A 15,000-nucleotide genomic window follows, 5' to 3' on the forward strand; every position below is an offset into this window, starting at 1 on the left:
AGCAAGATGTGAGGCAAGGACCCCAGCACAGAGGGGAGAGCGGTACTCCATCAAGCTGCGGATGAAGGCCTTGTACGTAGATAGGAGTTCAGGAGTGCTAAGGAAGGACTTTGCACGATGGAGGATGCCCAGTCAGCGGCTGGCTTTGGAGGCCAACTTTGAAATGTGGTTTGCCCAAGAGAGATCATTGCTGACAGTGAGACCCAGGAGTTCGTATGACTGAACTTCCTCAAGAGGATTGTTAAGAAAGTAGAGGAGGGTCTGCCAGATGGACCTTTTGGAGAGAGAGAGATAGTGAGAGTGTGAGATTTGTCAGGATTGAAAGACCTATTCCAAGTGTTTGATCAGCTTGTGATTTTGTGAAGGTCTGAAGAGAGGGAAGAGGATGCAGCCTTCCAGTTTGAAGGATGAGGGATGTCAGGGCAGAGAGTGGAGTCCTCAGCAAGGAGATAAAGAGGATTTTGCAGAGTCAGAGAGATCATTTATGAAGATCAAGAAAAGGGATCGCCCCTTGTTACCTCCTCTGCCCTGGTTATCTGAACATCCACATCCCAGGGATTCTCTGAGTGACAGTGTAACGGCAAATGTCAAAATCTCTTGCAAGCAAACTATTCTGCAAACATTCTTCATCTTTTTCTTCTTGCAAGTACAGCTTCTGCTCCTTGTATTATTTATGGGAGGATGGCTGTGGAGCCGAAGCCTTACCCCTTGACATTGGGGTCGACATTCAAAAAATTATTAGAATGAGATTATAGTATTCAAACATATGCCAACTAATTCATTTGTTTCAATATATCGGTATGTAATGTACTGTGAATGGTTGGAGTCCCAGGGAGTGTGTGTGTGTGTGTGTGTGTGTGTGTGTGTGTGTGTGTGTGTGTGTGTGTGTGTGTGTGTGTGTGTGTGTGTGTGTGTGTACTTCCATGATAGCTTCCAGTCTGAAGGATGAGGGTTGAAGAGGTGCATGTACTGCTCTTTGTGAAGCATACCATGGGATCTTCAACATCCACCGACTAATACCGACAGAAGGGACAACCGTTTAACGTCCATCTGAGAGTCGGCGCACACATTGCTGAATCACCCTACCTGTGAAACACCAGGATGACAGTTCATAGGTGGGTCGGGATTCGAACCCAGGCCTGACAGTTCAGAGTTGAGTGCACATATCATTCAGCTATCCTGACAGCCCTCGTATATGATTATAAAGATGTGAATAATGAAAAGCATCCATAACAGACGAGTTGTGAAACGGACTCCAAGAATGAACCCATGAAAGTAAATCCATCTGGTACCTGTCTGGGTCCCTCCTGACAACCGTGAAAAGAGCCCTCCGATTAAAATCGCTGCAAAGAAAGTCTCCATAAATACCCTTCAAGAGAAAAACAGGTGTAAACACCATATTCAAATGATGCTGGACTCAAACCCACAGATAAATCTTTCTCTTAAAGCCATTTGAGGACATCGTATTGAGGTGGACGCCGGAGAAGTTCTAAATTGTGGTGCCAGCTTCATGAAACCTCCTGATATGGTATTATAAATACTAGAAACATCATTTACTCTGGCATCAGGATCTCATCCGGCCTGAAGAGTACCATGTGACACTGTCTGGAAACTACACAGTAAAGGTCTGACATCTGTGCCGAGTTTGGCTTCATTGTCAGAGGGGAAAACCTTTTGACTCTTCCTCCCTCACCTTCTCCCCTCCCTCACCTTCTCCCCTCCCTCCCCACTCCATTCCACTCCTCGTCTCGTCTCAACCTCTACCAAGAGATTACTGCACTAAATATTAATATACAAGGAATGAGAAGGCCATTTGGCCCGTGACATCTGTGTTATGTCACACCCCACCTACATTGCAGGTGTGTAGTGCCAATGAGCTAACTCCAACGGTTCACACATTGATGAATCGTTCTACCTGCGAAATATCAGGATGGCAGTGTATATAGCTTTTCTGGGATTCGAACCCAGGCTAGACAGCTTAGAGGCAGGTGTGCATACCTTGAAAGTCTTCCGCCAGCCCATACAAAGTATGGAAATAATCTGTACTGTACACCACACTTGGTGGTATTACGGTTCGTGTGTCCTCTCTGAGTCTGGGAGGTTGTTGGTTTGAACCCTGAGCAAGTCATAACAAAGATTTTAAAGGGTATGAGCAACTTCCTTGCTCGAAGCTCAGCATTTAACAGGATGAAGCACGGCCAAACAACACTGGGAAGGCAATGGCAAACCACTCTTACCAGGACACTGCTTCGGTAGCACCAATGCTCTGGAAAGGGCATGGTACATGAAAATAAAAATATAAGGTTGGTATGATTTTTATTTTTCAATAATCAATTATATCTAATGAATCAGGAAATATTTTTCTTATAATATATACTTTCAGTGGTTGATGTGTCTTGTAATATTGTGAGTATGCAGTTGCGAGAACCTTTTGAAGACCCCTTGATGCGCTATTGCCGGTGTGGACGTGCGTCCTGTGCGGACGTGTTGCTCGCTGCTCGAACATATTTTTGGAAAGCAGCTCATGCTGCGATGTGTTGATATTTTGCAGGCTTCACAAACGGACTTGCGGTGCCAAGGAGTTGGCTCAGAGCCGAAACCAACCTTTTCAAGGTCACCTGCTGGAGAGATGGAGAATGTTTGAAGTGTCCGTGTGCGGTCTCCGATGAGTGAGTATGCAGCTTGAGTTTGTCTGATTCTCCTCTCGAATCCAGAATCGCACGATTCTCAGGTGGAACTTTTTGTTTTGGTTTGAAGTATCTTCAAGGAAAGTAACGTTATTCCCTTACGATGTGCACAATCGTAGCGCTCGGTGTTGAAAGACAGCCTTGATTGAGGAGTTGTTGCCAAATTGCGCAAATATGTTACTCGCCTGCGATGTTAAACATTTACAGTGGAATAAGGTAGGTTTCCAGGTGGTTCTGAGATAGCTTGGGCGGTCGTTGAGGAAGTCGCAAGGTAAACAGGAAGTCAAAGGGATGATATAAATCAGAGTGCGCACCCATGGGGCAGTTCTGCTCAAAAATCCTCCTAAATGTTCAAAATACAACGCCGAGCGAGCTTGAACGAAGCAGAATTAACGGAGTCATCGAGACGCACTACAGCACGAGGAGGGCGGTCGCAGGATAAGGGCGTGAACAGTGGCTCGGCAGGTGTAGTAATGCTCGGTCAGGGAAATGAAAGACACCATGAGGTGACTGAGGGCAGCAGACTGGAAATCCTATTGCGGAGAAGAGCTCGAGACAATGGACTCGGGAAGAGAAAAATGAGATGAGAATGAGAAAATGAGTTCCCAAAAATGAGAAAAGATGGTTGCGGAAGAATGGAGGTTAGTTTTGAGTTTCCACTTGCGAAGGGTACCGAGGAAAGGGTTTGTGGCAGAACTCACGTGACCTCGAGGAACAAGGGCCTGGGTGTCGACGTGAGATGACTGGAAGATCAAGATGAGAATAGAGTTGATAAAAACATGACATTTCACACAATTTGTTAAAGTAACTGACTCTTTGTACTTTGGTTCTATTGTTCATTTCTTTTTTTGTGCATTTCTCAGTCGGGTGAGATTCCTGTTTAGTTGGAGGGGGCGTGGGAACCTGGCCGTGGAGGTCATGATGACCAACTTTGGAGGAGACGTCAAAGACAGCCTGGAACTCTTCACACTATTTCAAGCGTTGACGTCGCAAGGTGAGTTTGGAGTCGGATGAGAAGGATGGGTGCGATGGGGACAGGTGCTTTTTCAACCACAAAATGCTGATGCACTGCTTTGTCCATTGTGCTATGTTATATTGTAATTTGTGGAGGAAAGGACAGAGGACAAATGCTCACCAGAAATACATTTGAACAGGTACCTCAAGAAGACAAAGGAAGGTGACAGGTAAAAGTTGCCGCATCTCGTGTGAAATTTGTGTTGGGCTCTGGTTTTGACAAACACTCTTTCCAGATCATATGATGTTGTTGGTTTTCCTTTTCACGATGAGAACAAGAGGGTGCTCGATAACATCGTGTGCATCCATGCAACATTGTACAACAAGAGCGAGAGTTGCTTCGCAATACATGTCCCCGACCGATGTGATATCTTCTCGGTCCAAAAAGGGCAAACTTATAGTCCCCTCGATTGAAACCAGTAGGGAACTAATAGTGCCATTTTATGAGGTCTGGGAAAGCGTTGATACGGAGAGGCATGTTTATGTTGCTGAAAACATTCAACCATGGCAATGTGGCATGACTATATAGGGAAAGTGCTGGCAGGAAGGTCATCCTGGTGTTTCATATGGCAGGGCGAGGCATCGATGTGTGTGCCGTCCCTCGGATGGACGTTAAACCGGGCGTCCTGTCTGCCAAAATTAGTTTGGTGGATGTTAATGACCCCAAGGTGTGTTGGCAAAAAGTACCATGGCCAAATTCCAAATCACTGCCCTATCTACCGCTGAGAAGGCAATGACAAACCACCTAATATAATCCTTTTCAAAGAACCACTTTGTCAGCACCAACACTGGAGCACAGAATGATGCATGAGAATCATAAACATGGGGAAAGAACTGCATCAAAGGTGAGTGTGCTATCCCTGGGTTAGCCTGCCAGCTTAATGTGCTTGGGCAATGTGCCTCAATAAATTCGTGCCAACATATGTGAGAAGATGGCAGTTGAGATGTTGAGGAGCTTGGGTGTCTGAAACCCCAAATGAGAAATCTTCATGTTTTATTCTTATTCTTATTCTTATTCTTATTCTTATTCTTATTCTTATTCTTCTTCTTCTTTCATATGTAGCACAAGGTTGTGGGATAGCAAAATTGGCTGAGGGTGCCCATGTGCCGCTGATGCCTCCTGTAGGTCATGCCAGGAATATGTCATCTGTTCAGGGTGCTCACGATAACTCGCCGACTCGACATGAAGGACAACGTGGGATCTTTAACGTCCACCAACATTGATGCCTTTCCCTGCCTGCCAGACACCAGGAAGACAATTTGCAGCTGGGCCGAGATTGAAACCCAAGCTCGACGGCTCACAGGTGAGTGCACACCTTCAGGCCATCCTGCCAGCCCCTATCCTCATGTTCATACAATGCAGATAATTATCTTTTCATCATATCTTTGTCTATAGGGGATGACATTTCAGGACCTTATACAGTAGAAGCTGTCTGGGAAGGTGGAAAGGGGGACAAGGTTTTGCTGTGTTTTCTCAGTTGTCAATCAATCAATTCCTGATAAGGCGCGTTTCGTTGAGTTCTCAAGCCTCAATCCTCTTCACGAAGAAAGAAGAGGTCAAAGAAGCATAAATCAAAACAAAGCAATTGTAAAAAGATGGGATTTCAGGAGAGAATTAAAAACCTCAATCGAGGAGGCTGTGCAGATATTTTTTTTGAGGCAGCAGATTCCGCAGTGAAGGAGATTGTCGGAAGATATCCCAGACTCTTGTGACGGCCCCCAAGGCGCGGCGTGCATGTATGGAAGTAACAAATTGATGCAAAAAGGCAAGCTGTTTGAGCAGGATCACTGGTGTTTCACCTTCCCAAATAAATGCCCCAATTGAGGGTGGGAGAACTGTTCGTGCATGGTCATGTAACTTGTGATTCTCCATAACAGCTTTACGTGATGCCGGCACGGACAGATGTAAGGCATCGTTATGGAGGTGGAAGGACCGAGTTATGGTCTGTAGCTCCTTCAGCACTTCACAGAAATTTACTCCTGATTGGCAGAAGACACTATAGTAGTTTTTGTTGTAATTATTCCTCCTTGCCGCTCCCCTTCTCATACCGTAATGTACTTGTGCGGTTGTTCTAGTCCACCTGTTCCCCTCTGCTGGGGCGTCAACCTCCACCCTTTGTCGTTTCGCAATTCCATGAGCTTCGACTTCTGTATAAAAAGATATGCATGACTTGCGAGATAATCATCATCCCCATGAACTCGTGTTTGTCGTCACCATCATCAACATTGCCATCGCATTATTGGATCAAGTTTATCATCATTGATATTAAAGTTAAGGTTTCATGATCTTAATAACTCAAGAAAATAAAGTTTATTTTCAATTCTTAATCCAGGAAAATCAGCCTGTTGTTGGCTTAACGGTTAAGGTGGCTGCCTTAATATCTTAGGGTCTTGAGTTTGAGCCCCTGTTGTGCTGTTGAACAACACCGGGTGGGTTCATTCAGCCTGTCATCCTTCAGAGGTCAGAAAAATGAGTACCAGCTTATTGGACAAGGGGCACTGCATCAGCAGCACAGCTGCACTCCGAGGAATGATGCAACCAGCAGCTGCAGGCTGCATCTGAAATATTAAAACCTTATTTATGTTCTTAATCAATCTTTTTTTTCATGAAAGTAAAGAGCACAAAAACATTGTACATACAAACACCTTAATTAAGGATACAGTTTGGACAAATATTAAAGTTTAAGTCCCGAACCCGATTTTCCCCATAAGTTTGCGGATTGGCGGTTCACGGGGATTTTCATTTGTTTTTGTTTTTTTCGCTCACCCTTCAAGAACATAACCCCCACGAACGGCAAGTCCCTCCTGTATATACTTCAACGCTGCGTGGGTATCGCGTTCTAGGAACTCTCTCGTTGTATCAGGTATGTCTCGCAGCACTCTCAATGTGGACCACCTGACGTGGACACGCACTGGGACAATTGCCGCATGTGTCTTCCCTTTGCGTAATGCATTTTCCATTTCAGACAGTTGCCCGGTCACGGAGCTCAGAACGAACATTTGGGTGATGCATACCACTTACCACACGAAGGGTTCATGCCACAGATGTATGGAGAAATGAAATCCGAATTGTAACGTTAACTTATTTCAACAACATCACATGTGAGCATCTCACGTGTGTGGGCCACCGGTGTGTAAAGGATTTCGTTTTAAAACAAACAATTGTGTTCTATTGTAATCGTGTGGGCGAGCAGGATGTAGAACAGAGGGATATGCACACTCGCCTTTGAGCTGTCCATTCTGGGTTCAATTCCAAATCTGACTAGAAACTGTCACCTTGGGATCCCAAACCCAACTTCAAACTGCCACGCTGGGATTCCAAACGCAACTAGAAACTGCCACCCTGGGATCCCAAACCCAACTTCAAACTGCCACCTTGAGATCCCAAACCCAACTTCAAACTGCCACCTTGAGATCCCAAACCCAACTAGAAACTTCCACCTTGAGATCCCAAACCCAACTTCAAACTGCCACCCTGGGATCCCAAACCCAACTTCAAACTGCCACCTTGAGATCCCAAACCCAACTTCAAACTGCCACCTTGAGATCCCAAACCCAACTTCACACTGCCACCTTGAGATCCCAAACCCAACTTCAAACTGCCACCTTGAGATCCCAAACCCAACTTCAAACTGCCACCTTGGGTTCCCAAACCCAACTTCAAACTGCCACCCTGGGATCCCAAACCCAACTTCAACCTGCCACCTTGGGATTCCAAACCCAACTTCAAACTGCCACGCTGGGATTCCAAACGCAACTAGAAACTGCCACCCTGGGATCCCAAACCCAACTTCAAACTGCCACCTTGAGATCCCAAACCCAACTTCAAACTGCCACCTTGAGATCCCAAACCCAACTTCAAACTGCCACCTTGAGATCCCAAACCCAACTAGAAACTTCCACCTTGAGATCCCAAACCCAACTTCAAACTGCCACCCTGGGATCCCAAACCCAACTTCAAACTGCCACCCTGGGATCCCAAACCCAACTTCAACCTGCCACCTTGGGATTCCAAACCCAACTTCAAACTGCCACCTTGGGATCCCAAACCCAACTTCAAACTGCCTCCTTGGGATCCCAAACCCAACTATAAACTGCCACCTTTGGATCCAAAACCCAACTTCAAACTGCCACCTTGGGATCCCAAACCCAACTTCAAACTGCCACCTTGAGATCCCAAACCCAACTTCAAACTGCCACCTTGGGTTCCCAAACCCAACTTCAAACTGCCACCTTGAGATCCGAAACCCAACTAGAAACTGCCACCCTGTGATTCCAAACCCAACTGGAAAATGCCACCCTGCGATCCCAAACCCCCACTTCAAACTGTCACCTTGGGATCCCAAACCCAACTAGAAACTGCCACCTTGGGTAACCAAACCCAACTTCAAACTGCCACCTTGGGATTTCAAATCCAACGAGAAACTGCAACCTTGGGTTCCCAAACCCAACTTCAAATTGCCACGTTGAGATCCCAAACCCAACTAGAAACTGCCACCCTGGGATCCCAAACCCAACTTCAAACTGCCACCTTGCGATCCCAAACCCAACTCGAAACTGCCACCTTGGGATCCCAATCCCAAATGGAAACTGCCACCTTGGGTAACCAAACCCAACTAGAAACTGCCACCTTGAGATCCCAAACCCAACTTCAAACTGCCACCTTGGGATCCCAAACCCAACTTCAAACTGCCATGTTGAGATCCCAAACCCAACTAGAAACTGCCACCTTGAGATCCCAAACCCAACTTCAAACTGCCACCCTGGGATCCCAAACCCAACTTCAAACTGCCACCTTGAGATACCAAACCCAACTAGAAACTGCCACCCTGGGATCCAAAACCCAACTTCAAACTGCCACCTTGGAATCCCAAACCCAACTTCAAACTGCCACCTTGGGATCCCAAACCCAACTAGAAACTGCCACCCTGGGATCCAAAACCCAACTTCAAACTGCCACCTTGGGATCCCAAACCCAACTTCAAACTGCCACCTTGGGATCCCAAACCCAACTAGAAACTGCCACCCTGGGATCCAAAACCCAACTTCAAACTTCCATCTTGGGATTCCAAACCCAATTTCAAACTGCCACGCTGGGATTCCAAACGCAACTAGAAACTACCACCCTGGGATCCCAACCCCAACTTCAAACTGCCACCTTGAAATCCCAAACCCAACGAGAAACTTCCACCTTGAGATCCCAAACCCAACTAGAAACTTCCACCTTGAGATCCCAAACCCAACTTCAAACTGCCACCTTGAGATCCCAAACCCAACTAGAAACTTCCACCTTGAGATCCCAAACCCAACTTCAAACTGCCACCCTGGGATCCCAAACCCAACTAGAAACTGCCACCCTGGGATCCCAACCCCAACTTCAAACTGCCACCATGAGATCCCAAACCCAACTAGAAACTTCCACCTTGAGATCCCAAACCCAACTAGAAACTTCCACCTTGAGATCCCAAACCCAACTTCAAACTGCCACCTTGAGATCCCAAACCCAACTAGAAACTTCCACCTTGAGATCCCAAACCCAACTTCAAACTGCCACCCTGGGATCCCAAACCCAACTTCAAACTGCCACCTTGGGATCCCAAACCCAACTAGAAACTGCCACCCTGGGATCCAAAACCCAACTTCAAACTGCCACGCTGGGATTCCAAACGCAACTAGAAACTGCCACCCTGGGATCCCAAACCCAACTTCAAACTGCCACCTTGAGATCCCAAACCCAACTAGAAACTTCCACCTTGAGATCCCAAACCCAACTTCAAACTGCCACCCTGGGATCCCAAACCCAACTTCAAACTGCCACCCTGGGATCCCAAACCCAACTTCAACCTGCCACCTTGGGATTCCAAACCCACTTCAAACTGCCACCTTGGGATCCCAAACCCAACTTCAAACTGCCACCTTGAGATCCCAAACCCAACTTCAAACTGCCACCTTGGGTTCCCAAACCCAACTTCAAACTGCCACCTTGAGATCCCAAACCCAACTAGAAACTGCCACCCTGTGATTCCAAACCCAACTGGAAAATGCCACCCTGCGATCCCAAACCCCCACTTCAAACTGCCACCTTGAAATTCCAAATCCAACTTCAAACTGCCACCTTGGGATCCCAAACCCAACTTCAAACTGCCACCTTGGGCTACCAAACCCAACTTGAAACTGCCACCTTGGGATTTCAAATCCAACGAGAAACTGCAACCTTGGGTTCCCAAACCCAACTTCAAATTGCCACGTTGAGATCCCAAACCCAACTAGAAACTGCCACCCTGGGATCCCAAACCCAACTTCAAACTGCCACCTTGTGATCCCAAACCCAACTCGAAACTGCCACCTTGGGATCCCAATCCCAACTAGAAACTGCCACCTTGGGTAACCAAACCCAACTAGAAACTGCCACCTTGAGATCCCAAACCCAACTTCAAACTGCCACCTTGAGATCCCAAACCCAACTTCAAACTGCCACCCTGGGATCCCAAACCCAACTGGAAACTTCCACCCTGGGATCCCAAACCCAACTGGAAACTTCCACCTTGAGATCCCAAACCCAACTGGAAACTGCCACCCTGGGATCCCAACCCAACTTCAAACTGCCACCTTGAGATCCCAAACCCAACTAGAAACTGCCACCTTGAGATCCCAAACCCAATGAGAAACTGCCACCTTGAGATCCCAAACCCAACTAGAAACTGCCACCTTGAGATCCCAAACCCAACTAGAAACTACCACCCTGGGATTCCAAGCCCAACTTCAAACTGCCACCTTGCGATCCCAAACCAAACTCGAAACTGCCACCTTGGGATCCCAAACCCAACGAGAAACTGCCACCTTGAGATCCCAAACCCAACTCGAAACTGCCACCTTGAGATCCCAAACCCAACTAGAAACTGCCACCTTGAGATCCCAAACCCAACTAGAAACTGCCACCCTGGTGCTTTGCAAACAGGGCTTTGTGGAAATGAGAACACATTCCTTCGGCTGGGAAGACGTTTAGCATTCACTGATCGGCGTTAAGTATTTCACTGAGCTTTTCGAAAAATGTTGGCCATTGCTGTGCTGCTACCCTGGTTAACTTCCCAATTCTGCCCTCTTTCATATCTGTCTACACCCTCAGGTGATATTGAACAGGTGGTGAAGATTAGCCTGCGGAGCCTGATTAAATGGACATGGCAAAAGGTGATGAAGATGATGATGACTTGCTGTGGTTATGCATCCTTTGGCGATTTGTCATCGAGGCTCAGGTTAACGGATCGTTCAAAGATGGGGTAATGGTTACCCTCACCTGTATTATTTGATACGTTGAGTACGTCGACTATTTCCTTCATCCTACAAGAAGTCCTACATGCATATCGGCTATGTGTATCACTGCATGGCCACGTGGTTGATTTTGAAACTATCTGTGTTGTCCAAGTTGGAATGGAATACACTGTACGAGATCAAACCTCCACAGACTTCCAACTTTCCAGCTCCTTATGATCTAGTGGGACATCCCGCGTGCGAGTACGATGCTCGACATGTCGATCCGATTCAAAGGTCATCCGCAAACATTTCAGACGCAGACGGGGTGTTCCTTACAGTGAAGCATTCCGTACTGCGGAGAGAGGGCATGAAGACAAGATGAGTTGAAGATGCAGGAGAGCTGAAGAGGGAGCAGGCAATTCGCAGGGCATTGCGGAGCGACAAGCAGTCGTCCAATCCCGCACTTTGCGTGCAGCCACCACGGCAGTCCATAATTGAAAACACGGGTTTTCCCAGCGGCTTCGACAATCCATCTCACCGCGTCCCGCTCCCTTTTCTCTCTCGTTCTCAATCTCACTCTCCCTCCCACCTTGCTCACTGCCGCATTGCATCCCACAGTCCATCTGCGTGAAACCTGTGCCGCTATGTAAGCGCATTCGGCCCGGCAGCACCACTCTACTTAAGGAGGGGGTTTCGGGTCGTGGTCGCGTGTAACGCAGAATATGGGCCTCTTGAAGTTTTCCAAAACGTTTTCACCTGTGTTTGCTGCATAGGCATTAGGGAGGACAAAATTGGTGCTGGAGGGGCGTTTTGGATGCCGGACAGCTGAATGAAAATGTTTCCATAGATCTCAATAATTTATAGAGGTATCTATAGAGGTAGTGCTGGTGTGTGTGTGTGTGTGTACATACATACATACTCGTGGGGTATGCTTACACATTGTAAGCATTAACGAACCGTGCTTCCCCATTGTCTCGGGTCACTCGCCTGCATTTTTTTCATTTATTTATTTTCTTTTCTTTTTTCATTTATTGATATTTTCATTAACGGATACTTTCTGACAGTTAGGTTTTTTGTTTTTTTCTGATGTATCGGCTTCGATGTATATCGGCACACAAATTATCGTGCTTCCCCATTGTCTCGGGTCGCTCACCTGCATTAATTTTTTTCATTTACTTATTTTCATTTATCTATATTTTCATTTATGGATGCTTTCCGAAGGTTCTGTGATGTTTCCCTTTGTATCGGCTTTGATGTCCTTCGGCACATGAAAGTTCAGCTTTCTTTGTCACTCTGGAAGGGACCAAACTTTAATATCAGTCAGTCAATGACTCGTTTAAATGATGAATATATATATATATATATATATATATATATATATATATATATATATATATTTATATTTGTTGTGTCAACTAATGGCGTTTGTCACGCCGAAGGTCTTTAACCTTCACAGATGATCCAAACGTTCTCTGAATTCATGCCACGTTGATTAAATTTTGATACTTCCCCAAGGATCACCCAAATGCAAACCAAAACTGGTAGTTGGTAGTTTGGGAAGGCTGAAGGCAGGAAGACATTTTTTATAAATAAAGAGCAATCATCTTCTTGCTTATGGCAGCTTAGCTGCCGGGGTAGCTATCAATTATTGGAAGCACGACTGTGTCGCTGATGCAATGCCCCCTCGACCAGTGCACACTGGTACTCACTTCGCCGAACTCGGAAGGATGACAGGCTGAGTCAACCCCCTGGTGTATTAAATTCAGCGACCAACGGGGCTTGAACTCAGGACCCGAGGATCCCAAGCCACCACCTTAACCACTCAGCCAACACGAGGTTAACAAAGAGCAATGAATAGGAGGTGGGGGGGGGGGGACAAGATGCTAATAAACAGAACGAACCAGGTGATCGAAAAAGAAACTAATGGGGAGCACATGTACTTATTTCCATATAATCTATACCCTGCTAATGGCACCACACTGCCAGAGTTGAACCAGAACAAAGGGGCAAGCGAGCACTTAATGCAGGCATGCGGTCTTGAGCTGGTGTTGTACAGGGCTGGAGATCGAGCGATGGCGATGAGGAGATCAAGAGACGAGGGGAGATGGCTCCACTGCCTGAGATGGTGCCAGGGCTTAAGTCCTCTTTGTTCTCTTCTGTATCTCGAACCAGAAGCTCTCTTAAGCCCAACTTGAAGTGCTCAAGTGATCTCTCTATCTCAAACCAGAAGCACACTTTAGTCCAATTGTTCTCTCTACACGCACATGCGTGGACCTGACTTCTTTGCCTTTAGTATCCGCCTTCCGGCACACGGCTGTTTCTGCCATTGGCCTCCTGCTGCCAGTGTTAGGCTCTGCCTTTTGGGCTGTTCCGATCCTCTCCAGGGTGCCGCAACTCACTCCTCCAACATGGCGTGCAGTCCTTTGGCAAAACAGCCCGTGTTGTCCATTTGCAAGTCCCTTTCTGTTATGTACCATTGGGCCCAAAAGTCCTCCACCTGGCCTCGCTAGTGCAGAATGTTATACACAACACAGTCTGACCCTATTATTCTCTGTGGTTTACAATCACTGCCTCCATCCAGGTACATATTACATATGACATAGCTCTGACAGGTGCCTAATGCAGGTGTAAATCTATTCTACTCGAGCACACAGACCAAGCTATTCTTAGCACATTCTACCTATTCCCCTGAACCTTGCATGAATGTGGCTGTTTCACCTGAACCATGCATGAATGTGTTTTAAGTGCAGAAGCTGCTGCACAGGAGCAATCACATTCTAATATAGCAAGCAGTGTAAACTGGTGTCAAGCAACCTCCAAGACCAGATGACTTGCTATCTGCAGTCGAGGCAGGAATGCATTAAGGGCAGGTTGGCAGCGATAAAACCGACACCCCTCACTGGCTTTGCTCGTGGGGAAGGGGCCTTGACACCTTGCCATGACTCAAAACTAAAAAAACTCAGGCTGTCATCCTTCTGAGGTCAGAAAATTGAGGACCAGCGAACCGGTAACAGGAGCACTGCATCAGCGGCACAGCCGTGCTTCCAGAAAATGATGCAACCAGCAGACAAAGGCTGCATCCAAAACAACAACAACCCCTGTCTGTTTGTCTGTCTGTCGATGAACAGGATATCTCAAAACGTGATGGATGAATCTGGATGAAACTTGACGGACAGGTTGGGTGTGTGACGAGGACAAATTGATTCGATTGATTCCGGCAATTCCTTGCTCAATGAGCAATTTCATTTGTTTGTTTGTTTGCGCGCACGATATCTCGAAAAGTTGTGCACGGATTCAGATGAAACTTGGTGAACAGGTTGTGTGGGTGACGAGGACGAATTGATTCGATTTTGGTGAAGATCCGAATCCAGGATTTGTTTTTAATTTTTGGAGTGATTCTTCAACATTGAGAGATAGGGCCAATAATGATATACAGTATCGCATGGTATTTCAAAAATTTATTGGGCCCGATATGTCCAAATGGATCAGGTATTGCGCTCTACTGAGTGCCTTTCGAGGTCATTCTTTCTTTGTACTTGATTTCAGTGTCTCTTTTGTTTTGTGTTTATTGAATATCTATTTATTAATTAATTTCTTTGTGCATGTCTTTTTCTGCTATCCTTCCCGCACAAACAGGTTCGGTTTAATTGACAACCCCTGGGGGAATTAAATTCACTTAATGACCCAAATTGATAACCGATGTGGTTTAGATGTTGTTCAGAGTGCACACCGCGTTCTTCACTCCAGTGCACTTTGTACATAAACTGGCTTCAGTGTGGTCATGGTCGTTCGCGAAGTTATTTTGTGGCGTGCTCAATGTCCACGCCAGCTGTGGCTGTGGTGAAGGCGGTTGACGTCGGGGCCGTGCACGCGACGGTATTTAATAAATTCCATTTGGTGCCGTTTTGCGATCTTAAATAACAGTTGTTGTAGTCTGCGAACTTTAGGTACTTGTGTTAGTAAACGTGTGACGGGCTGTTTTAATCCATCGATACGTTTCGTGCTGTTTCTAAGCAGAATGTGGACCGTTCCATCGTCCATTGCAATC

General features: G+C 46.5%; 1 protein-coding gene across 3 annotated transcripts in view; it reads left to right on the forward strand.

Moving 5' to 3' along the window:
- Window positions 1-15,000, forward strand: part of LOC147031004 (uncharacterized) — a 38,093-nt gene that overhangs the window by 5,112 nt on the left and 17,981 nt on the right. For 2 of the 3 annotated variants that reach the window (XR_015056626.1, XM_085875649.1), the window contains 3 exons: window positions 2,552-2,669; window positions 3,551-3,681; window positions 4,828-5,005. Coding sequence is in view for 1 of the 3 variants with exons in the window: in XM_085875649.1 (XP_085731775.1) it covers window positions 2,552-2,669 (118 nt within the window). In the remaining 2 variants the exon portion in view is untranslated. The remainder of the gene's footprint in view (window positions 1-2,551; window positions 2,670-3,550; window positions 3,682-4,827; window positions 5,006-15,000) is intronic. The other variant, XR_015056625.1, reaches the window with a different exon arrangement.

This window comes from Eptatretus burgeri, chromosome 3 (genome assembly GCF_056783735.1).
Source record: "Eptatretus burgeri isolate ZD-2024b chromosome 3, Ebu_testis_v1, whole genome shotgun sequence".
Lineage (NCBI taxonomy): Eukaryota > Metazoa > Chordata > Myxini > Myxiniformes > Myxinidae > Eptatretus > Eptatretus burgeri.